This window comes from Solea solea, chromosome 3 (genome assembly GCF_958295425.1).
Source record: "Solea solea chromosome 3, fSolSol10.1, whole genome shotgun sequence".
In the NCBI taxonomy this organism is placed as follows: domain Eukaryota; kingdom Metazoa; phylum Chordata; class Actinopteri; order Pleuronectiformes; family Soleidae; genus Solea; species Solea solea.
Genome location: NC_081136.1, coordinates 25,124,051 through 25,147,963, shown reverse-complemented (window position 1 = coordinate 25,147,963; position 23,913 = coordinate 25,124,051). Strand labels below are relative to the sequence as shown.

At 40.1% G+C, this 23,913-nt stretch overlaps 2 protein-coding genes across 4 annotated transcripts in view; one reads left to right on the top strand and one right to left on the bottom strand.

Annotated features, from left to right (window-relative positions):
- Positions 1 to 1,526: 1,526 nt before the first annotated feature.
- Positions 1,527 to 14,256, bottom strand: si:ch73-252i11.1 (uncharacterized protein LOC553517 homolog). Of its 2 annotated transcripts, none has more exons than XM_058625713.1 (12): positions 13,880 to 14,256; positions 11,828 to 11,963; positions 9,726 to 11,184; positions 9,590 to 9,640; positions 9,357 to 9,486; positions 8,960 to 9,125; positions 7,740 to 7,860; positions 7,554 to 7,650; positions 7,390 to 7,468; positions 4,491 to 4,621; positions 4,008 to 4,159; positions 1,527 to 3,714 (listed from the first exon to the last, which is right to left on the bottom strand). In XM_058625713.1, exons 1-12 carry the CDS (start codon positions 14,137 to 14,139, stop codon positions 3,083 to 3,085), a joined length of 3,414 nt encoding a protein of 1,137 aa, XP_058481696.1. In that variant the 5' UTR covers positions 14,140 to 14,256; the 3' UTR covers positions 1,527 to 3,082. The 2 variants fall into 2 exon arrangements, with proteins under 2 accessions (XP_058481696.1, XP_058481697.1); XM_058625714.1 differs by having other exon boundaries at positions 8,960 to 9,122.
- Positions 14,257 to 18,805: 4,549 nt separating this feature from the next.
- LOC131456579 (transcription factor ETV6-like) overlaps positions 18,806 to 23,913 on the top strand; it is a 29,565-nt gene continuing 24,457 nt past the window's right edge. For both annotated transcript variants that reach the window (XM_058625039.1, XM_058625038.1), the window contains exon 1: positions 18,806 to 19,206. In XM_058625039.1, the coding sequence (XP_058481022.1) occupies positions 19,177 to 19,206 (30 nt within the window). In that variant the 5' untranslated portion in view covers positions 18,806 to 19,176. The remainder of the gene's footprint in view (positions 19,207 to 23,913) is intronic.

Below are 23,913 nucleotides of genomic sequence, written 5' to 3'. Positions count from 1 at the left end.
ATTTTTCTCAGGGAATGTCAGGTTGTTGACAGTTCTTGTCGTTTATAGGTTAATATGCTATTATTTTACTGGTCCGGCCCACTTGAGATCAAATTGCGCTGTATGGCTGCTATTCATGTGGCCTCTAAAGCAAAATATAAAATTAAAAAATGTATTGTTTCTGCCTTAAGAGTACTAGTGGCGCCTGCCTCACCGGTGCGCAGTAGGTGCCTTTTTAATTCTTCCAAATGTTTGTGCACCACGGGTGAGTTTGTTTGCTATTTTCCCTAATGTAGCGCCAATCAGGGACAAAGAGGTGGAATTACCTGATCAACAGGTTCTTCATGAATCCACTCAGGTTTCACACAAGATTTCAAGCGCTCAACGAAACATCTCCTCCTAAAAGCCAAATAAAGATCTGACTCACTTCCACTCAGCCTGGGGTTCGGCCGACACAGCATTCCTCCATCAGCAAGAACTGAAAAAACAACCATGACTCAGCAGGAGCATAAACACGTCAAACAACAGGGGGAATGCATGCAAACTAAAAGGAAGGGGCCATTTTTAATTTATAAGCTCTTGTGATACACTGAGGTCTTGGAAGCTCAAACCTCCCGCTCTGGAGGATCTGCTCTGTCTTCCAGGAAAACAACAGCCAGGACAAGACGCAACAGTAGCCACCACGGGGCATACACCAGACAGGAAGTGGCTTCTTAAGCTGCTTAATGTCAGTGGATATTTACTGTCACTGGGTGGGCTAATGCATCCTGCAGGGCACAGCTGCATTTACCACAGGACAGCTCCATCTTACTGGGCAGCGAGCGCATAATGAAGCAAGCAGGGGGAGGAGGAGAGATGGATGCAGTGGTGGTGACGGCCAAATCCATTCTCACCCAGGGAACTGCCTCTTTGTGTACAGCCGGAGCTGTTTGTCTCAGTTGTGGACAACATCCAAATGATCCAGCAAAATTCAAATATTTATTATATTTTATTTAGTTTATTGGTCACATTATTGAGGCTTTAATAACTGAGTTTTTATTTTACTTTTGGTCGTGAAAACGAGCCAAGAGAACTTTGTACTGTACTTCCAAATTTCACAAATTGAATCCAATTTTGAACATTGAGTACTTTTTGCTCAGGTGTGTTTATACAGAAAAAAGAAAAACAATGTTGTGCTGACAAAAAAAGCATATAAGAAACTCTATATTGTACATTCTTATAGCCTCTGTTCATACTGTACGTTTGAACATAATAATGAAAAAAAGCAGCCTAAAGGCTTTCTGTTCTAAGGGCTAAAGGTATATATACAGTAGGTAGCAGTAGCTCATTAGTGTGTGTGTGTGTGCAGACTCTGTCACAGTAAGCACTGGCAGCCATAATATTGATCATTTTTCATGTATTGCCTTCATTTCATTATGAGGCCCCGCCCCACTGCTGGTGCCATTTCATCTTAATTCACTTTGGAGGACAGGAAGAGAATGAGAGAGAGAGAGAGAGAGAGAGAGAGAGAAGGAGACGCTGCTACAACAGAAACCAACACTGCCACATAACATTTAATTACATTTATTTTTTTTCATTAACATTTATTTCAAATGCACATAATCAACAGTGAAAACAACGCATGGTAATATTTCCTGAGCAAACAGGATATCTGGATGTCAACAAGTGGCTGGGGCGCAGTGTAGCATCTCTTCATATAATGAATTAATCATCAATACGTGAATATATAGATGTTTGTGATAGATACACACATACACCAACTGCTTGTTGATTTCCATAACGGAAAAGCCAGAAATTCAGGAAATAATATATATTTTTTTTTAATGCATGGTTAAAGTTGGAATCTTAAAAAAAGAATTCTGAACAAAGTGGGTTATTTATAATGTATCTATGCACTCTATGTTCTAGCACAGCTCTCTCCGGATCCTCTCATCAGGCACCAAACACAAGAACGTCTGCATCTTGTTGCTGTAACGCTCTTGCCAGTTTTTGAAAAAATGGCAGGTTAGATTCTCGCGTTCGACGTCGGGCTCATGACTCTTCCAGTGACGACACTCTCGGACCAATCAGCGGCCAGCTGACGTCACCTTTTAGTATCGGCTCGGTTCGCTTAGAATCTTGACAGAGCAGGTACCAAAAAAGCACCTGATACCGGGTACGGTCGCAAGTGGAAAAGCAAAAAAATACTGAGCGGAGTCGAGCAGAGTAGTGCTAGAACTGTCTAATGGAAAATTCATACTGAAAGCGTTAAAGAAAAAGCGTTGTTTAGAGCCAAGAGGACCATAAGCTTCCTCATATGAAGACATTAAAAACAAATAGATCACTGTAAGATTTAAAGGAACATGCATTTTTTTTTCTGATTTCGCAAAGTGTTGGTTAATCAAAAGTGTGGTTAATCAATGTAGTGTTTGTTAATAATGAATAACCCTTTCAAAGTGATTGTTCAGTTTTTACTTCAAACACGGCTCCCAGCAGGGACACACAGATTTCTGTGACTGACCAGATTTAACCCATGCCTGGTTAAAGTCTGCAATATCTTAGGGATATGATCGCCCCTTTATCTTATTGTTAGACAGCCATGTCTAACAAGACACATGCTGATCCACTGCTGCTACCATCATTAGATCAAAAGTGTTAACTTTGTGTTTAAAAGTCTACATTCAGATAAGCAGCAGTACACCTACAGCTCTTGTGTCCCAGTGAGCTTGAAATGCTGGTTTTCTCTATGGTCTTTGGTGTAGGAGAGTGAACTGTAGTTAAATGTCAGTTTCCAGCCAAAAGAAAAATGCTATCCTACAGCAAGATAAATTGGCAAATTGCAGGCACAGAATTTTGTTTTCCTTGTGTCCCTGCTGACAGCCATGTTCTTTTCGGCAACAGCAACTGTCCCTTTATCAGACTGGTTCACGGTGTCAGTAGAAGTCTTTACTGACAATGTGTTATTCAGCCACACTTCACAAAACCCCTCCCAAAAATGACGCTGTAGTAGCAAAAAAGCCGCTTCTCATTTCAAATAGAGAAAAGAAAGCAACCGTCAAACAAAGCCAATTTCTATTATAGGTCATCTAGTGCACAATGCACATTATTTATTTCAACGTTGCACCTATGCAATGACACAGGAGTCGGGGCTTTTCTTTGGTGTGGAGGGAGGAGAACTGGCTAAGCGTTCGGCGGGTTTGTACTGGTACGTGCCTGTGCCGAGATCGTAGCGCAAAGTGCTGGGTTGAGCTGATGTGCTGGGACGGTATGCAGATACGCTGGGTTGAGCTGGTGTGCTGGGTCGGTATGGAGATACACTGGGTTGAGCTGGTGTGCTGGGTCGGTATGGAGATACACTGGGTTGAACCGATGTGCTGGGTCGGTATGGAGATACGCTGGGTTGAACCGATGTGCTGTGTTGAACCGATGTGCTGGGTCGGTATGGAGATACGCTGGGTTGAACCGACGTACTGGGCTGAACCGATGTGCTGGGTTGAACTGAGGCCCTGTACTGCAGCAGATACTCTGGGTAGATTTGGTGCTCTTTAAACACCACAAAGATAGAAGGGCTCACGACATTATCCACGCAGCTGTTATAGAGATTTACATTCCCGTCGTCCTTGGAAGGAGCGCGGGTGTAGTCTGAGGAACCTCTGGTGTAGTCTCCCACCAGCACCCGTGAGATGAACATGGATTTGACAGCAGAGTTACTGGTGTAGCTGTGGGAGTATTTGGCATCGCGGGCAAAGTAGCTTCCTACATTTGAATACAAAGAGGTATCAGCATTTTGAGTTACTGTGAGAAAACATGAGTTTATAATGTACAGGTAAGCTAATATTTTTAAACTAGTGTCCAGGATTCTTAAAACTGAAGTTTACATTCAGTATCACACACAAGACAGAAAAGCATTTCATAACAATTATGAAAATGAATTCACTTAATTAATTCACTTAGCTCATTTTCTTCACAACACAACGCAGCGCAATGTCAATTTGTTACCAAAACAAAAACTACGAAGCACAAAGAGCCCATTCTATAGAAAATTGCACCTCTTCCATAAGCAGTTCCATGAGTTCCACAGATTCGCCAGTCAAAGTTGGTGAGGCAGATGGCATCTATGTGTTCGGAGTCAGTGCCGTGAAAAAGCTTTCGTTCCTTCACGTTCTGTCCACCGTTCACTTTCTTCATCTGATTCTTCTGCCTTCATTAAAACATACAAGAAAAGAATCATTATACGAAGTACATGCACAAACACATGAGACTGTATCCAAATAATAAAAACGGGCTCTGGAAAGCAACTCTATTTCTGTCTTTATTTATAACCACATTAGACTTTAAAGACCTTTTACTGCCTCTTAGAACATGAAGATAACAAGTTTATGGTCATGTTCAACATTTAAGGCTTTTGCAGACACATTTTAAGATCGAGGTTGATTTTTCAAAAACTGACAGGTACACATGTAACAAATCAGACTTGACCCATCAGGTATGTGTTAAAGGAGATACTTCAAAACCTAAGGTCACATACTTACCACTGAAAGACTTCCCAGAGTGATATATTCTGAATCCTCTCGATACTGACGATGTCAAAGCCTTTCATGGTTTTACAGAACAAAGATTCAATCTCCTTGAATTCATCTGACGAGCTTTCGAGGGAGACCCGCTGGAAAATAAAATAAAAGCCACAGAGAAATCTGTTGCAGTAACTCAAAACATGTATTTTAAGAACTATTTTCAGGTACGAAAGGCAGCGGTAGGAACACACGCGTATATACAAGTGTGTGATTTCGAGGTGTTTGAAATCCTCTGTTAAAATGTACCTGACATTTATGTATTTTATATTATGGTAATGTAACACACTGTCTCCACACGCGAACTCTGCTCAAATAACCCTACTCCTCAAACCAGACAAAGACCCCACACTCTTGACCAGTTTTCTCCCTCAAAATCACTTCTAAATGCTTATCTTAAAATCATAAGCCATTACTCAAGGGCAGACCTTGAGCAATATGATTTTAAGATACCAACAACACACGCAGTTTAATTAACTTAACAGATTACAGCTGTACACATACTGGAAGCAATACATATCTCACTGGATATGCTACGCTCCATAAATTTGATTTTGGGACAAAATACATAACTAACCAGTACACTGCAGTTAACCCAGTGCCTCAGGACAAATAATTAAACTTTCTTACTCTTCAGAGGGGCACCGGGCAGGGTGTCCAATCTTTCCTTCCCTCTTTGCCATATTCATTGATCTACTTGCTGCTGCTGACAAAAAACTTAGACCATAAATTCAGCCTTTATGCAGACGATGTATTACTTTTGCTACAAAACATGCAAACTTAACTTCTTCAACCAGTTACACTCAAGCTCTCAAAGAACATCATCTACTCCTCTGCAGGCAGGCAACATCAGATACCTGGGTATCAGTATTTCCTCCAGACTTCTAAACATGCTGCCTCTTGGTCATCATCCGCCGCCATGGCCTCAGCTTTCGTTCCTATGCCAACAACACACACCGATACAAACCCTCCGCCCTTCTTCCCCCACAGACACTTGTCAGCTGAATGATTAGAGATTAAAACTTGGACGTCATCCAACCTTCTCGTACTCAAAAGCAGTAAAGATTAAGTCTGCCGTGATGTCGATAGCTGCTCCACCCCGGGAGGTTTGCAACCTAGGTGTCATCATGGACTATATAATTACTTGCATTCTATGTGGCTATGTGCACTTGTAAATAGATTGTGGTATGGGATACGAGAAGACCTATCAATGTCCTCTAGGTGCCCCAGCGTTGTGTTTTTGTTGGTGCTCAAATGGACCTGGGGTGAACGGAGTTGTGGGTGGGAAGGTCCCTCTGGTTTGGCAGCAGGGCCAACTGAGATTGTGACAGGAACTAGCACATGGTGGCAATTACCCCCCAATGGATTGACAAACACTGACGGGTTTCCCCCTCCCTCAGTTAATAATATTTGTGATATGCTGTCACAAATAACATGTCCTTTACTCATTTCTAAGCAAAAGCACTCTAAAGTTTCTGTTCCCGGAATTCATTCTTTTTTTAACTAGGCTTTTATTGTGAAATATTTTAATGACCACCACATGAGTGACATCACACTGAAGAGTCTTAGCATTTTATTGAATACAGAGGAGCAATCAGTGTGTTTAAATGTTTTACAGCAATTTTCATAGGCTAACCCTAAAAACAAAGCAGCAGCTCGACAAAGCAGATGACATCATTAAAAGGTGACCAATGAACGGTCCGTTACCTTGAATATAAATACAGATGTCTGTGGGTTTTAAATACTCAGTATCAGTCAGACACTGGTCAAAATCACTGAAACAGATACCGGACAGATAAAAATCTGTTTATTGCATGCTTCACCATGCACAGACAGTATATCTGTTACACAGTAGGAGAATTTTGTCTTTGAAATAGCTTGCAATGGTTGAACAAATGTGTTATTAACAGCTTCATAGTTTAAAATGTCTAAAATGACTGTATCATACCGATATCAGTATTGGCAGATAATCTGGTTTGTGTAGAAAGTGTTTTGGCTAATAAGGGTACATTGAAAGTAGCAAGCGCTATTCAAACACATAATATTTTAATCATTTCTTTTAGCTTAATACAGAGATACATGTTATAGCTTTAAATTACTTTTCTGTTTTCTTTTACGCACTGTCTCTGCTGACAACCATGTTTTCACTCAGCATAATGTGACCCACCATGAGAAAACCAGCAACAAGTCGGCCCAGCACAAATTGAGTCAACAAAGAGAAAACGATTTTTTTTACAGAATATGCAAGTTGAAATTTCGTTCATTTTATTTACTATAAGAAATATGTATCTATCTTTGATACTTCTAACTATTAAGTATATTACCTTTCTTGCTTTTCATTTTTATGAAATTTATATTCATATTTCATATTAGTTTTCTCTGGGAACCCCCTGGGACCTCTTCATAGAACTCTCAGGGTCCCTAGACCTGTTATTGATAACTATTGTTCACTACAATAGTTTATGTCCTGTGGGCTACCAGATATCAGATGTCACCGACAGCTAGACCAGGAGGGGGTTAGACTATGTAAATTATGATATTGTCTCTTGGCTCCCAGAAGGTGTAAATCTATGAGGCTAAAATTCTTCCTAAACCAGTTTGAGGAGTGCCTAAATTCAAATGGCCACATCTACTTTAAATATTTTCAGATTCCCATGTGTGACACTGTTGGAAAGCTTAGAAATCACACTTTCAGAGTCTGTAAATAACTCAAAATGCCCCTCGGGAGACTTGTTCTTGGTTTTTCCATGACACAGAGCACAGCCAGGTGAGGTGTAGTAAGGTGTTGATGTTGTGTAAACACTTCTGCCAACCACACAAGTATCCCTCTACAACAGGTGTTGAGTTGTATTCATAGTACCCTGTATCCTGTTTCAGGAAGTTGCGTCTTATCCCAGTGGCCTGGTGTATGGCAAAGGGTTGTTTGACTCTTAGGTCTCCTGGAAACAAAAAGAAAAACCCCAAAGTAGTTAAGTGTTGTTGTTTGAATAAAAGGAGATGTGCACTTTATTTTGGACACTGTACCTCACGCTCTTTGTCAGGACGTCTGCTACAGAGACAAACTGGGGTCGTCTCCTCACAAGCCTCTTTGTGCCAAAATGATTGTTTGTTTGGATCATGTCTGATGTAAAAGCAAAAAACATTACTATTACACCACTTGGATATTTTATTACTGTAAGCTTGCGACTAATATGCATAATATTTGATTACCCTGGAAACTGAGCGAGTATGACTGTGAGCCAGCCGTAAAGTCCACCACATCTTTGTCAGTCATCAGAAACTTCTGCTCCAGTTTGGTGCTGTCAATGTCGGCTGTGTCATGTCCACTACCCTGCAAACAAGACAGATGAGTGTGTGTTCAATCAGCAGTCACTTTGGTATGTAGGGATTATTGCCTCCTCTGAATTTAAGTAAAAACAAAAAAACACTTGTTTATGACAAAGAGGTTAATTAAATGGTGCAAAAAGCCACTTTTTTTTGTAGCTTCACATATAACAATTTTTAATGGAGGCCACCAAATTGTTCTGCCATAAACAGTGAGAACCATGGATCTATTGATCTGCTTCAATGCAGGGCAGCTCCACCACCTTCAAATTTGATTATATTATATTATATATATTATGATATATTAACAGCCTGATAAGGGAAAGGCCATATTTACTAGGTTCTGTGTCCAACTCATGTTTAGTTTGTGTATTCGGTGGTGCCATTAATACTGTGTCATTCTAGCGTTACTCGATTGCACATTTTCTTCCCAGGAAATCAGGCTCATTAATGTTTGAATTGTACATGTGTGGGTAACAGCCATCTTCCTCATATAACCTCCAACAATCTAGTGACTGGCTGCAGTCAGAGCAGGAGATGTTCACCCCTCTGCAAATGAATCGCCGCTGTTGGCTGATCCATAAATAAAACCTAAAATATAAAACTACTTTAAAAAATTACAACTTAAACTGAAAAAAACAAGTGAGCCAGAGTGTCTCTTTTGCCGGCCCGCTTAAAGGAGGAAGGTTGTCGGAATTGTGACATTAAAAAAACCGAAACAAGAATCGTTTCATTTGTAGTTCTAAACATATTTAGGATGTTTTTTTGTTACTCACTTTATTGTCTCTCCCATGATGTTATTCTTCTCTCCCAAAGCGTCCATTACAAGTACATACACACTGCCAATTATGCAAATGAGGTGAGGACATCATTTAGCGAATTACAGGACAGCTACAGGACAATAGCTACTTTCCTGACTGAGGAGTTAGCAACACTGGCTACTATCCCCACTGCTATTAGTCGCCGTCCTTGGAGAAGCTGTTGTGACGCCTGTGCTGCCGACATTTTTTTTAGCCGTGAAATGGGTTACATTATGCGTGGAGGTAAAAGTGCTCAGGTGTGTTCTCACTGAGTGAAAAGGAATGCGTGTGACTCCAGTTACTCACAGGTGAAGAGTACATGTTCCATATCCCTGAGCCATCCTCCCAGTACCAGATCCATTCAGTGGTGTACATGAAGGTGGGCTCCACCAAAGAGTTAGGAGTAGAGAGTCGCCGTACGTTGTTCTGTCCGCAGGTCATCGTGTCAAAATGCACTGGTGGGGTTTTACTACTAAAGACAGTAGACGTAGAGTGTTAATTCATGGACTCTAGTTTCCTGAAACCCAAGTCTCTAAGGATTTAAAGAATGATGGAGACATTTTGGCTAATATAATAATATACTCAAAAAACATGTAGCATAATTTTAATGCAGAAATGTTACATATTATATCTTAAAGAAACAACATCTTGTACCAGAATTACACAGCTAACATAAATCCCCATTAGACGTCAGTTGAGGTACCTCTGTGATTTTTTGGGGTCACAGTAGTCCCTCTCAATCTCCTCATTATCAGGCAGGGCGGTCCACTGGTCGCCCTCTCTGACCTGCCACCTGTACGGCATCTTGTCGTGAACTCTGTAACACTTGTCATCTGAGGACACATGCACGACAAGAACAGTAGGAGTGACAGTTCTCAATATTGCGATGATCACGTTCAAGTACAAATGACCTTAGATTTTTAATTGTTAACTCACCATCGTGTATACATCGTCCTTTGATGAAAAACAGACATATATCCGTTTTCTCTAAAGGAAAAAAGAGATTTGATTTGTGGTTTTACATTTCACCTTTTCTTGTTTCCTCCACTCAGCTTTTCTAGATGAAGTTTACCTCTCACTGGTCTTTGTCTTCTTCTCCCTCTGGCAGTTTCAGTCATGTTCCACTGTTCTCCTCTCTTCTCACCATTGTCGCTGCATGAGTCATTGTCGTCTTCGGTGCACGGATGCAAGGTACCAAGGGAAGCGAGGATGTCACTAGTGGAACGGGCCCGTTGTTTAAGGTTGCTGTAGTTTCCTGTGTTCCCTCTATTTCCACTGTTGCCTCTAAAACCTCCATCTCCACTGTAGCCGCTGTTACCTTCATCTCCACTGTAGCCGCTGTTACCTCTCTCTACACTGTAGCCTCTGTTACCTCTCTCTACACTGTAGTCTCTGTTACCTCTCTCTACACTGTAACCTCTGTTACCTCTCTCTCCACTGTAGCCTCTAAAACCTCCATCTCCACTGTAACCTCTGTTACCTCTCTCTCCACTGTAGCCTCTTACACCTCCATCTCCACTGTAACCTCTGTTACCTCTCTCTCCACTGTAGCCTCTAACACCTCCATCTCCACTGTAACCTCTGTTACCTCTATCTCCACTGTAGCCTCTAACACCTCCATCTCCACTGTAGCCTCTGTTACCTCTATCTCCACTGTAGCCTCTAACACCTCCATCTCCACTGTAGCCTCTGTTACCTCTCTCTCCACTGTAACCTCTGTTACCTCTATTTCCAACGTAGCCTCTGTTACCTCTCTCTCCACTATAACCTCTGTTACCTCTATTTCCAACGTAGCCTCTGTTACCTCTGCCTCCACTGTAACCTCTGTTACCTCTATTTCCAACGTAGCCCCTGTTACCTGTCGAACCCCTGTTGCCCTGGTGACCACCTCTCCCTTTATTCTGGTACTGCTGTCTGTTTCTCTTCTGATCACTGTCGCTGCTCGAGTCATTGTTGCTGTCATCAGCAGGGTCACTGGTAGTAGAGTTTGTCTCTTGGTTCTGACTGGCGTCTTCACCTAGACCGTCTTCAGTGTACAGATCCAAGTCATCAATACAAGTAAGGATGTCGCTAGGGGAAGAGGATCCCTGTTGCTGTTGAAGGTTGCTCTGGTTACCTCTGGTTCCCAGGGGACCACCTCTCCGTCCGTACCACTCCGTTTGTGGCAAATTCAGACCACCGTCACTGCTTGCATCGCTCATGCAGTCGTCAGCAGCAGACGTATCACTGTTAGAGGACCTTGGATTTCTCCGCTTATGGCTGCGCGTGTTGCTGTGCTCGCCTGAGGCCTTATCAGAGTTTTGGATGGCCTCTTTATTTATGTAAATGGTTTTCAAAGAGCTCATGAGAGTGTCGGGGAAACCTTTACTCTGCAGGACTTTCAGTGGCTGTGGAGCGTGAAAATCATGCACCCTGAAGCAGTGGCAGTCACTGTTCAGGTAACGCTCACAAATGTTCAGTCTCTTACAGTCATTTCCGTCCTTACATCGGCCAAACTCCCCTTCACCTTTATTGTTGTAATCATGACATATCTGACAAAGGAAGAACAGGAAGCAGGGGAAAAGGTGGTTAGATGAAAATATTGATTGTAATCCGTTTTGAAAAAGTGCAAACTGGCAAATTGCAAAGGCTAAAATTGAGTTGCTCCATTTTGATTACTCTAAGTTCTCTACCAATTAAAAAAACAAAAACAAAAAAAAAACCAATGTGATACAATATCTATAAACAATATCTTAAGTTACATTATAAGAAACATTTGATGGTGCCATGTGGTAATACATGGTCAAGTTTTAAATCTATGTTGACATACAGTTTGATGTATTTTTGTAATTGCAGATTAAATTGCATTGAAAAACAAACAAACAAACATCCCAATTAGATAATTTCTCTACTTTGTTCAGCCCTTTGTGTGTATATATATGTATATGTATATATATATATATATATATATTATGTGTATATTAATATTTTATATTAATATATTTCCAATATATTGTGCAGCCCTAAAAGAAAACTGAACTATCCAGTTAATGTTTACAGGGACCTATGTTTCAATAAACAGAACAAGGTTGTTGTTTTTAATTCTAATCCACTTGTGGAGCCTGTTCAAGCTCTGTGATTTGAGTAAGTCCCCCAACGTGCACATGCTGGTGTTGTGTATGTTGTCAGACTCACAGAAGGCAGGAGCGTGGCGTCGCTCTGCAGCAGCAGTGTGCACAGCTCTGTCCTGCTCAGACTCTCCAGTTCATGCTGTTTCAGTATCCCTTCATTGTACGCAGAATTCAGCTCATGGCAGAAGCTGCACACTCTCCTGTCATAAAACAACAAGCCACGGCATGAGTTTGACTGTTTGTAGGCTGTGTGGAAAACAAGACGTGAATAAATCAGAAACCATGGACTATTCAACTCTGAACTGATATGAACATATTACACTCAGGATCGCACGGGGGGGTAGTGGCTAGCACTATTGACTTGCAGCAAAAATACTGGAGTTTGCATGTTCTTCCCCTGTATATGTGGGTTTTCTCCAGATACTCTGGTGTCAGTCCAAAAACACGCAGAGGTTAATTGGACACTCTAAAAATGACCGTAGGTTATTTGTCTCTGCGTTGGTCTTGCGATGGACTGGCAACCTGTCCAGGGCATACCCCACCTTTCCCTCTATGTCAGCTGGGATTGGCTCCAGTGACCCTGTGACCCTCATGAGGAGGCAGTTGACACCGAATGAATATTAAACTTATTTCCTCATAAAATTAACTCTTATTCGTGTATTTCCAAAGAAAATACAGATGGCAGTGCTGAGTCTTTGCTCTACAAGGTGTGTACTTGATAGGCCACTGAGTCACTGTTGACTGGCTAATGCTGTCAGGATCAGTAATTCCTGTCACTTGAGTTTTGTCCAATCAGTTGATTCACTGGCACTGTTTCTCGTGAGTGAGTGTTTTCCAAATGTGGAGAAGCTATGAGCAAAACAACAAACCGGCTCAATCAAAAAACTAATGAATGAAAAAAATAATGTACTTCAATAATAATAATAATGATCACTAATCAATAATATTTTGAGTGTTTACCTATCACTACTCTGGACCCCCAGAAAAAAAATCCCCAAAGATCATTTCTAGTTATCCTTGGGGTCATCAGTTCATTTTCATCTTAAATAATATAAAACCATGCAGGATCAGGATGAGGTTAGGTCGACAGCATCTGATAAAGCAAATGTGATTTGAATAAGTGGCTACAGGGTGGCTCTGAAACGTGGGTTTTAATTCTGACTCATGCAAGATTTATCTGCATTGATAACTGTGAGGGCTGAAGGTCACAGTGTATTGGGATAATGAGAGGAGAAACTCTTACTGTGGAATAAAGATCACACGATACTTCAAAAATAGGACAATAACTTAATGACTAGTCATAATAACTCTAAACAAGTGACGTGCCAGTCATAAGGTTCATGACTGGGGAGGCACTGAGTCATCTCTTGTACATTGTACATCTGGAGTCAGATGTACAAATATATGAACCCAAAATAGAAGCCTATATTTCAATTTTGACTTTAATTGAAACATTTAGTTGTTTCAAGCTTTTGATTATGCAATAATCAAGTCCATACTCTTCATAAATATGATAGCAAGAAAAACAAAATAATATTAAATATAATTGCATAATACATTAAACGAAAGATGATTGTTTATTGGAAATGGAAAACAACAATACCTACCAGCAAACAATCAGCAGCCAGGAGTGCCACAGTACAGAGCTGTCGCTACTCGCTGCAACTATACTTTTTGTTGTTGTTTTTTATTTTAATACCAAATGGAGGTTGTTTAATCCAAATCTTACACGCTGGAACTGAGACCTGCCCTCACGTATAATTTTGTAGAGTGAGTACTTTTTAGTGTCTTTGAGCATCTGTTAAACGCATTACGTGAACTTGTAGGTGAGAGGACGACATATCCCAACTGCTGCAAGTGTACGTGAACGCACCACGTGATTCAAGGCCCTTAAACCAGGTGACGTTAGCACTTTGACCAACCCAGAAACTGGCCTTTACAGAGGGTAATTTATTTATTAAACTAAGTTAAACACGAACTAACGTGTTAAGAAATTTAAAAACAAATCACTATTTCCATTTATTCCTCGTAAAGTGCTCACGCAAAATCATAGGCTAATGTTAAGCTAGCTGTCCCTTTAAATGTCAGTTCAATTAACACCTCTTAGGTAGTTTACCTCGAGCAGCATCCGCTGTAGAGGAAGTTGACACACAGGTGGAGACCCCCGCACGACCACGGGCAGTCCTTTTTTCTGCACAGTCTCAGTCTGGTCCTGGCCATCACCTTCGGCTGCCCGTTGATACAACACAGAGCAAATTTGTCCCCGTTCGACAGGGTGTCAGTGGAGTCACTGCAGCACACATTGTAGAGCAGCTCGTCGGTGTTCACTACTCCCTGGTTGGCACAAATAAACTTCAGTATTTCTGTTTCCTCCATCTTCGGACACGCTCTCTCTCCGTGTCGTTTACCCTCCTGGTCTGAAGGCGACGAGCTGCAGCTTCTGTTGAGCTCAAAGGAGGCGGGGGGAGAGCAGCCCCAGTCTTTGTTTCGTTTCTGATGTTTGGAAACCGAAACTTATCTTTCCCCCAGCTGATGATGACGCTGTAACGCCGCCATTGTCCGCTTGGGGGCGCCTCGGTGCTGTATCTTGTTGCCATGACTATGGACATACAGTATTTCAATTCATAGGCCATATCACTTCATACACATGATATAAGTTTACATACAGTATCAAATTATGCATTTATGGAAAATGAGCTAAATATGTCAAAACTTATTTTTGAGACAATGATCTCCAGTAATTCAATATCTTTGCTTTTAATTTATTTATTTAATTTCCTTTCTTTCTTATGGCTTTTGGTAGTGGTATGTGTGCTCTGTAGGATCAGACCATTGTAGCCCCACCTCAAGACTGTTCTCTTTTGTTATATGAGGTTAATTGTCTGATATTTTGCAAATGAAAAAAAAACAAAAAATGTATATATTTTTGTTATTGTTATTTATTTGGCAAATAACAAACTGAATTCACCTTTTTATACCCAAATTTGAGCCGGCTCACAGGGCTTCTTCTCTGAGAAGTCAAAAATGAATCCAGCATAACATTCAACCATTCTGTTCAGGAATGCAACTAAATAACTATAATTTGACATTTAAATCAAGAAATATGGGCTTTGATTTATTTTTAGTACATTTGAAAATTCATGGATAACAATAATAATCATCATATTTAAACATTAAATATAATTTTTATTAAAGAGCTTCTACTATACTATACTGGTTTATTAACCATTACAGAAATATAAAAAAATATTTTGATAATTACCAATGCTGTAATTTAAGGCAGCTGTGGCTTTGTGTGGTGGTCTAATAAATATGTAAGTACTTTACATATTCTCTTTAGGTAGATGTGTGAGATTACATTTGTGACTTTCAGTAATATAATGAATAATAATCTGCATACTGTAATCTCATTAGTGCAATGTGTACGTCCCACTGGCTGAAACAGCCGGCTCCCTCATAGATAGAATATGACCCACTTACTGTCAAATTCAATGCATTTACACTTTTATTCATGTGTCACATAAGTTAAAATTGTGACAATTTGCCTCTTCCCAGCTGCACATTGTATTTTTCTTTTTGATGATAAAGTAACAACTAAAATAACAAGTAAGTCTTGGTCTAAAGGAAATAAATAAAAAAAAGTAAATAAAAAAAATAGTAATTTATAAAATTCTAATTATGACCTCTAATAGATTTTAAAGATTGTATGTAATTAATTAATGATAAAGTGTGTCACAGTAAGTGGCATACACTGTACTACCCATAAGTATGTTTACATAAGTGCATAATTACTTAAAAGTAAGAATAAACAACACAAATATTATTTGTTTATATCTCATTTCTAAGGTTCCTCTTATAGTTACATTTGGCATCACATGCTAAATGGACTAAATAAAGCACAGCTGTTTATCCTGCCATTTAATCTCACAAAGCTTTCATTGGAGAAAAACCTAGTAAACCAGTCTGACAAGTGTATCTCTGTGTCTCTGTTATTGTAACACGTGACTGGGTAGGTTTAGGTATAGTTAAGCATGAACTGGTTATGGTTTAACCCTGAGAACAGAAAGCATTAGTACAACCTGTCCAGAGCAGAGCAAAGCAAGTACAACCTAGGCAATCATTTTCATTTTCACCAACTATATAAATACACCTGCGCTACTACTACATTGGATTGAATTTGTGAAATAAGGAAATGCATCACAGCTCAAAGTTCACTTGGCCACACGAGTGTATTTTGTGACTTCTGCACAATTATTGCTACTTTATATCAAAAAATGCTATATAAAATGAATCATAACTTTGACTCAACAACACATAAGAAGATGAAAATGTTTTTTTTTTAAGCCTTAATATGTGTCCTATAAACACCCCCCCGAGGATGTTCATATAAGGAGTGGTGTGTTATCCCCACAGCAATTTACCATGGGTGCACCTACGGCAAGGGTTAAGTGCATGTACAGCAAATGCAGACATTCTCCTCTTCACCAGTGCCGGCCTAAGCCTTTATGGGGCCCTAAGCTGAATTTGATTTGGGGGGCCCCCTACCACCATCGCGGAGTAGCCAGTGCTTGAACATTATTGATACAAATGTAATACTATAAATTGCATCCATTAGAGTTGTGTCATTTACACCAAACCACTGTCACTCTTGTTTTTTAACCCTAGAGGGCAGTATAATCATAAAAGTAGCCTAGTATTGTGGTGTGGTGACTTAGAACAGATGTGCAAATGTGTACTGAATGAGCAACTCTAAAATGAAGACAAATAACTTAGGCTCAACCCTATTTAGATATCTAAATATATGTAAAGACAATATTTGGGGCCCCTGATCACCCAGGGGCCCAAGCAGTTGCTTAGTTTGCATGTGCCTTGGGCTGGCTCTGCTCTTCACACAGGTAAAATGTGAAGAAGGTAAAAGTGTTTGGTAAATAATCATGGAGTAAAGACTGAAAACAGTTTCTCTCCAGTCTTCTGTTCAGGATTTTTTTTAGGTGAGTCTAAAAATATGACTTAATGACGCACAGGAGCTGCAGTTCACATAACATCACACAACAGTCCCAGTCACATGACAAAAACCCACAGGGAGCTTTATTAGCAGTTTACTATTCCATTTGTGAGAAACTGCACCTGCTCCTACACTACTGCCTTTTGTTTGCGAGCAAGTCGAAATGCCTTTGTCACTAAAATGCATCTTCCCTGGAATGCGAAAATACACAAAAAGCTCTGCCACTTTATTCAGAATTCCTTAAAAATGAGGAAATGAAGTAGAGAAGAAGAACAGAAAGAAGAGCAGACTCCTGCTGTGAGGCTGCTGTACCACTAATAGAGGAAGAGGGAGACAGAGAGCAGGAGTGTAGCTGAACCAGCTCTGGTTGTGTGACCCAAATGAAAATGTCACTTCTCTACATTTTTAGTATGGAGTATGGAGTTAATTTTGTGTCTCTGCAAAAAGATTTGCAAACAAAAGTGTAGGATTCTCAAAGACCAAATTTGAATTTGCAAACAAAACTGGAATTTGCAAAAATAAATTGTAGGAAATAATAATAAAGTGAGCATTGCTTTTGTTTGCTTTCGAATCCATTATGTTTGCTTGCCCATTAAAGACACACAATTAAACCCATACTTAAAGGACATTTTACTAGTGCTCCTGGTGGGGACCAAAATGAGGCAGAACCTCAATTCTGAGGCTGTGGTTTAAATTAGAATAGAGATGTGGATTGTGGTTCACAGTAAAAAGCTATTATGATGCAAAATTAATCCATAAATTTCAAAAACAGACAGGAACCTGATGCTGCCCCCCAATGAAATCAATTGGGGGGCAGCATGTAGCCCATGGACCGCTGGTTTAAGGCTAACAATATCTTGGATCAGCAGTCCAGATGAACGTAAACCAATGCACCTCCTGTAATTGGGGATACAGTTTTGTATCAGTGCAGTGCAGGGTCCTAACAAGAGTAGCTGTGAAAACCTGTGTGTGTGTGTGCGTGTGTGAGTACTTTAGGGACCCTTTCTGGCATAAACACTGACCATGTCAGGACCAAAACCTGGTCCTAATTACATTACATTACATGTCATTTAGCAGACGCTTTTATCCAAAGCGACTTACAATAAGTGCATTTAAACATTTGGGTACAAATAAGAGCTAGAAGTAAGTAAGAGCTTCAAGTAAACAATGAGGCAGAACCTCATATCTGAGTAACTGGATAAGTTTAGGCTTGACTTAACAAACTCATCCGCAAAGCCAGCCATGTTGTTGGAGAGGAGATTGACTCCCTGACAGCAGTGTCAGAGAGAAGGATGTTGTCCAGGATTAGGTCCATACTGGACAACTCCCTCCATCCTCTACATGATGTGCTGACCAGCCACAGAAGCACATTCAGCAAGAGACTTATTCTACCACGCTGCACCACAGAACGCCACAGGAAATCATTCCTGCCTGTGGCCATTAAGCTGTACAATTCCTCTGTATGATAAATAACTCTGTAAATTTATTCTTATTTTAATAGAACTCTGTAAATTTATTCTTATTTTAATAGTATTCTTTAATTTTGTAATTTTATTCTTATGTTTACTCCTACTTCTTCTTATAGTTTGTAATTTTGTAATTTCCAAAAAAATTGCTGTTACAACATTTGTTACCTTTGTACACTGGAGCGCTGTGACAAAAGAATTTCCCGCAAGGGATTAATAAAGTATTTTCTATTCTATTCTATTCTATTCTTCTTTCACTTGATATAGTTAAGGTTAGGGATAATACTTTGTTTAGGCTGTCCAAAGGAATTAAAGTCGACTAGGGTCCTCGGAAGAATATCTGCGCAAACCTGTGTGTGTGTGTGTGTGTTTCAAACGCGACCTGCTGCGATTTCCTGCTTCGGGTTTCCCTTTAAAAGGGGGCATGGCTCAATGCTGGGAATTCACGTCATTTCGCCGTTTTACACACATCCAGATCAATGAGAGAGCGATAGAGAGAGAGAGGGAGGGAGAGGGGGAGAGAGAGAGAGAGAGAGAGAGACAGACAGTGAGCGAGCGCGCGCGCGAGAGAGAGAGAGCGAGCGAGAGAGAGAGAGACTCTTCCAGGAAGAGATTATTAACTCGCGCGCTGCCGCCGACGTGTGAAGGGAAAACACTCGCAGCAGAGACAAAAGAAGTTTTCGCGCAGACAGCCGCGCCATGGCCGTGGCCAGCAGATGAAGCGGGCTGCTGCAACAGGAGAAGACATTTGGAAAGCAAAGAAAAAACATTCAGAAAGAGAAAGTATTTGTCCCACAGTGACGGGGCCGAGCAGTCACACCGCTGCCGCTTCAGCCGCCGCTGCTGTGCGGGTTTCCACAGGCGCGGGCAGGAGGAGATAAAGAAGAAGAAAAAAAACAGCGGAGCGGAAAAAAGTGGAAGCAGAGAAGTTGACGGGAGATAATGTCTGAATCCTCCTCCGCTGCGGCCAAGGTAATAACACGGCCTCTCTCTTTCTCTTTGTTTATCCGTGTCATGTTGCTGCAGGGACTCACTCCTCCACCTTCATTCAGCGACATTCACTTTTTGTTTTCGCTCGGCATCTGTTGCTCCACCACGCTCTGAGTTCGCCTCCGCTCCGCCACCGCTGAGGGCAACAAGTCGTGACTGTGACACGCTCTGCGTCTCATTTACCGCCCGCCGCCGCCGCCGCCGCTACACCACGTCCCCTACACAGACGTAAACACGTTCATTAACGCGAGCGGCGACGGAAGCGAAGCGTCACTATTGTAAATGTCAACAGTAAATACACGCACACACACACATACATTTACATATACAGGGGCACCACCAGAAATGTTGGGTCCCCTGCTGATTGTGATATTGAGCCCCCTATTCTCCCCCCCCCCCCCCACACACACACATACAACAAGGCTACATCCATGCTACTACATGTTAAGAACACATAATGTTCAACTTTTTAGGGCACGCACATGTTTGCTAAAACAGTTTGTATTCTATCGGCTTTAGGTGCATACAACTAATACGCAACTTTGCAAAAACAATGATGTCAAAGTTCTAACCTAACGTTTGACCCAGCTGGCTTTATGTACATGCTGCACGTCTTATTCTTAGTTTTTGGTGTATTTCTCTGGCAGTGTTACAGCGCCACATACAGGCCTGGCATATGACTAGTTGCTGTGTTTACAGAAAACTTTTTAAGAAAAAAAAGGGACCAACATCGTATAGGGAATGTTTTATTTCTGTGTGGAAATGATGACGCAGTCGCTCACATTCACTTCCTGATTGGTTCCCATGACTCCACTTGAACACTTTAAATTCTACCTTGTGTGCTTTTCACCATTGCCATTTCTCATCTGTACCCCTTTTAGAAATTAAACAAAACCACTGTTTAATGTAATATACAATTTTATGTTCTTAGTTAGGATGCAGATTATTGTACAGTGTGGACTATTAAATTAACATGTCGTACTATGGATGTGGCCTACAGGTGCATTTCCACCAAGTAATACAGTGATGTTCAGCTCATCATGGTACGGTAAACCTTGATTTAACTCATGTTACTACCTTAGGGCTGGACAATATGGCTTATAGATAATATTGGGATATATTGGGATATAAAGCTGCACACAGGTTGTTTCTCTGGGCTCATGAAAAGTTTTCTTTTGAGATGTTTGTGCTTCTCAAAGGAGAGTGACAGTTGGGGCTGCTATGGTTATTCGATGATTCAATGACTAAATTAATCGTCAACTATTTTGCTAATTAGTTTTCAATAATTAAAACAAGCTTTCAGATTTTTCAGCTTCTTAAAATGAATATTTTCTGGTTCCTTTGCTCCATATAACAAAGAAGTCATTGAAGTGTAATAATTTTGCTTTGTGGACAAAACAAGACAATCGAGAACATCTCAGGTCTGGTAAACACTTTGACAAATGACATTTTACAGACAAAACAAGTATTTGCTTGATTGAGAAAATAATCGTTAGCTACACTGTAAAATACACTCTAAAATAAAATATCTACGGTTTGTTCTGTAATACATGCTTATACATACAGTCAGGCAATACCTGGTTTATTTATTTGGCTGTTTGGTTATTAAATAAAGGAGATCTACTTGTGTTAGAAACAATGAAAGTGACTATAAATACATGGTCAATTTCTGCGAATAACACAACTAATAAGGTGTTAACACAACACAAATCTCACAAGTCTCAAATTACTTTTATTCCATTAATCAATACCTTATATAACATGTATAATATTTAGTGTATTTCTCTAATTTATTCAGTACGATATGATGATTATCAATGAAACAGCCTTTAAAACCAGGAAAAGTCATCAGAGATACTTTATCATTTAAAAAACATGTTACAAATATAGATATAATGTCGACATATTGCCCAGCTCTACTGTGTAGACAAAACAGCCCGTAGCTGCGTGAGCTCTGTAAATAGTGTCAGTATATATCAGACAGTCAACTCTGCTGTGCTCACAAAAAAAGAAACGCAAACGTCCTTGAATCCTTTCTCTTTCTTGACGCCCAGTCTATTTAAAAAGGGCGTATTTTGTTTTTTCCACTCCCATTGTCGCCCTGAAGTGATGATTGTCTAATAATCTGCAATGCGTTTTGGCTCCATCCTTCTGGTGGCAGACCACTGTGCTTGGTACCTGAACAGCAGGGTGCTCAAAAGTGGGACGATACAGATCATATTTTGGGTTCGCAACAAATAATTGCATAACTTAACAATCTGGGAATTCACGTTAATTTTTTCCCTCTGTATTTTATGGACAATATATCATACAAAAGTAATTGTTGGTACCAGCCATAAGTGTGTATTTAAGCCTTCATAATAGGAGGTTGGGCTGTGCACTTTGTGATTGTAATCAATCATTTATTAATCAGTAATCAAAGGGAATATAGTTGCAGGCATGAATGGGGAGAACACAATCAGCAGCAGAGAATAATTCTTAGTCCCTGTGTGTGAGATGCAGTTGCAGGATGATGAGATTAAAGGTGTTTATTCTAGATTAAAGAGAGCAATAGTAGGTTCAGGTGTCTCAAATGTGAAGATTTATTTGGTTTTAATAACAATTTCTTTGGGTTTTGGTCTGACAGACAGAACATGTCACTGTAGGGTTTCAGAACCTTTAAAAGGGACATTTTTTTTGACTGGTTAATTACTGATATAGTCCAGATTGTGAGCCTCAATATGCATTTTCTTTTTTGGCTAAGATCAGGGGCCTGAAGTAAATGAAAACATCACAGGCTTCACCAGTGGCCTGTATTGAAATACGTCTCTGTGTTTTGTTTATGAGAGGGATGTGTACTCATTACTGAATCTGATGTCACCGCACGACTGCAGAAAGGCCAGCACTTCAATTCACTCTGCGAGAAGTTTTCCACCGCTCACAGCCTGCACACAGACAGGACTCTCCCTCACCTTCATACTGCAGTCGAGTCACTTTGTCCCAACTGTCGCCTTTCCACTAAACTAACCCAGGACCGGCTGTGAAGCGACAGACGAGAGGAAGACAGCTTCCTTTCTCTGGATGACAGAGAAATTTAAGAAAGTGGACGTGAAACAGAGGGAGACAGAGAGAGAGAGAGAAGACTGAAAGATTACTGCTTGGCTTCCACAGGAAAGTCCCGGTACAGGTCTCAGAGTGGCTGACCAGTGACGACAGTCTAAACCTGACTTGTGCTTTACTAAAGAAGCTGAGGCAGCTTCACTTTCTTACCGTCCTCGCTTGCGAGAAGAAAAGAAAAACAATGCAATGGAAAAACCTCGCACCTTAACCTAGATGCAAGACGCGTGTCGTACAACAGCAGAGACGCACTGTCCCCAACAACCGCTTTCATCATTACTTCATCTGCCGAGCATCGTTCCAATTAACCGATGAATAATTTAGTCTTACTCTGCATCTATAAAAAAAAAGGCTCATTTACCGTAAATGCTCCAAGGTGACGTGTGTAAACTGCGGGTTCTGTTTGACCAACCTGTGAAGTAACACAGAAATGGAAGAGATTCTCATAAATGAGAAGCGGCAACTAGTGACTCTTTGACATTTTTTGCCTGATAATTGAGTTAAGTGACTGACACACAGAGAGTGAAAAAATTAGATTTTTTTTAAAACAGCAGCAGCTTCACTTGAAGGTTTAGGTTCACTTAAAAAGCTTCAGTACAAATGCAGGTGATGTTTTAACACCACTTAGAAATGATTGTTACCACGTGTAACAGAATATGATCACAATTGCTGCCGATTTAAACTTTAGCCAACTAGTTGATTTAATGAGTAATCAGTTGGTATTATTGAGCAAAAATAGCTTAGACCAAACAAAATTAGGATCTCTGTTAAATGTGACATGTGTCATATCACGGCGTTTAATGTCCTCTGGGTTTTTCAGTGTTGGCCTTTGTACAAAATGAGGAAGTTGAACGTGTTACATGGAGCTCCTTTTTGTTCCATGTTCAGAGATTGTTGGATCAGTGTTTATCAAACCTTAAAATGTGCTGTTTTGCCTCCAAACCCAAATGATTCAATATTGACATTTAAGAAGCTGAAATCAGACAAATTGTTCTTATTAAAAAATGGAAAAAGGAAATTGATTATTTACTGCAGCCTAAAAAGACATTGTTTACAGTTTTCCTAGATTTGAGAGAAATATTGATTCTTTCAAACAACAATTGAGAGAGATTGGTCAATTAAAATAATGTGTTTTTTAAATTCACATTATATTACAGAGTTGGAGTCAATTTGACCTGTGTTTTTATTTTATTTATTTACTACATTTTTTCAGATCTTTTACTCATAAAACTTGTTATACTTGACAGAAACACAGTGTAGGGCTTTTATTATCTTTTGAAGGCAATCAATTTTTCAATTCCAACTTCCTCTGTTGTTCCTCTGGGAATCAGACATGTATCTCAGATCCATCGTCTGATGATCAAATAACACATTCATCTCTGGAAATTAGTAAAAAACAAAAACCCCGTATATTGTTTTACGTGCAGTGGCCCTTTAAAAATTTATGCTGCGCAGATACTGCCAAATAATAGTGATAATAAATTACATTTATTGTGCTCATATTATTTAAAAGGTCGACCATTGTGAATTTTAGAAATCAAGGCAAACAATGGCTAATAACTGATGCCAATATGTAGCCTTGGATGAAAAAAT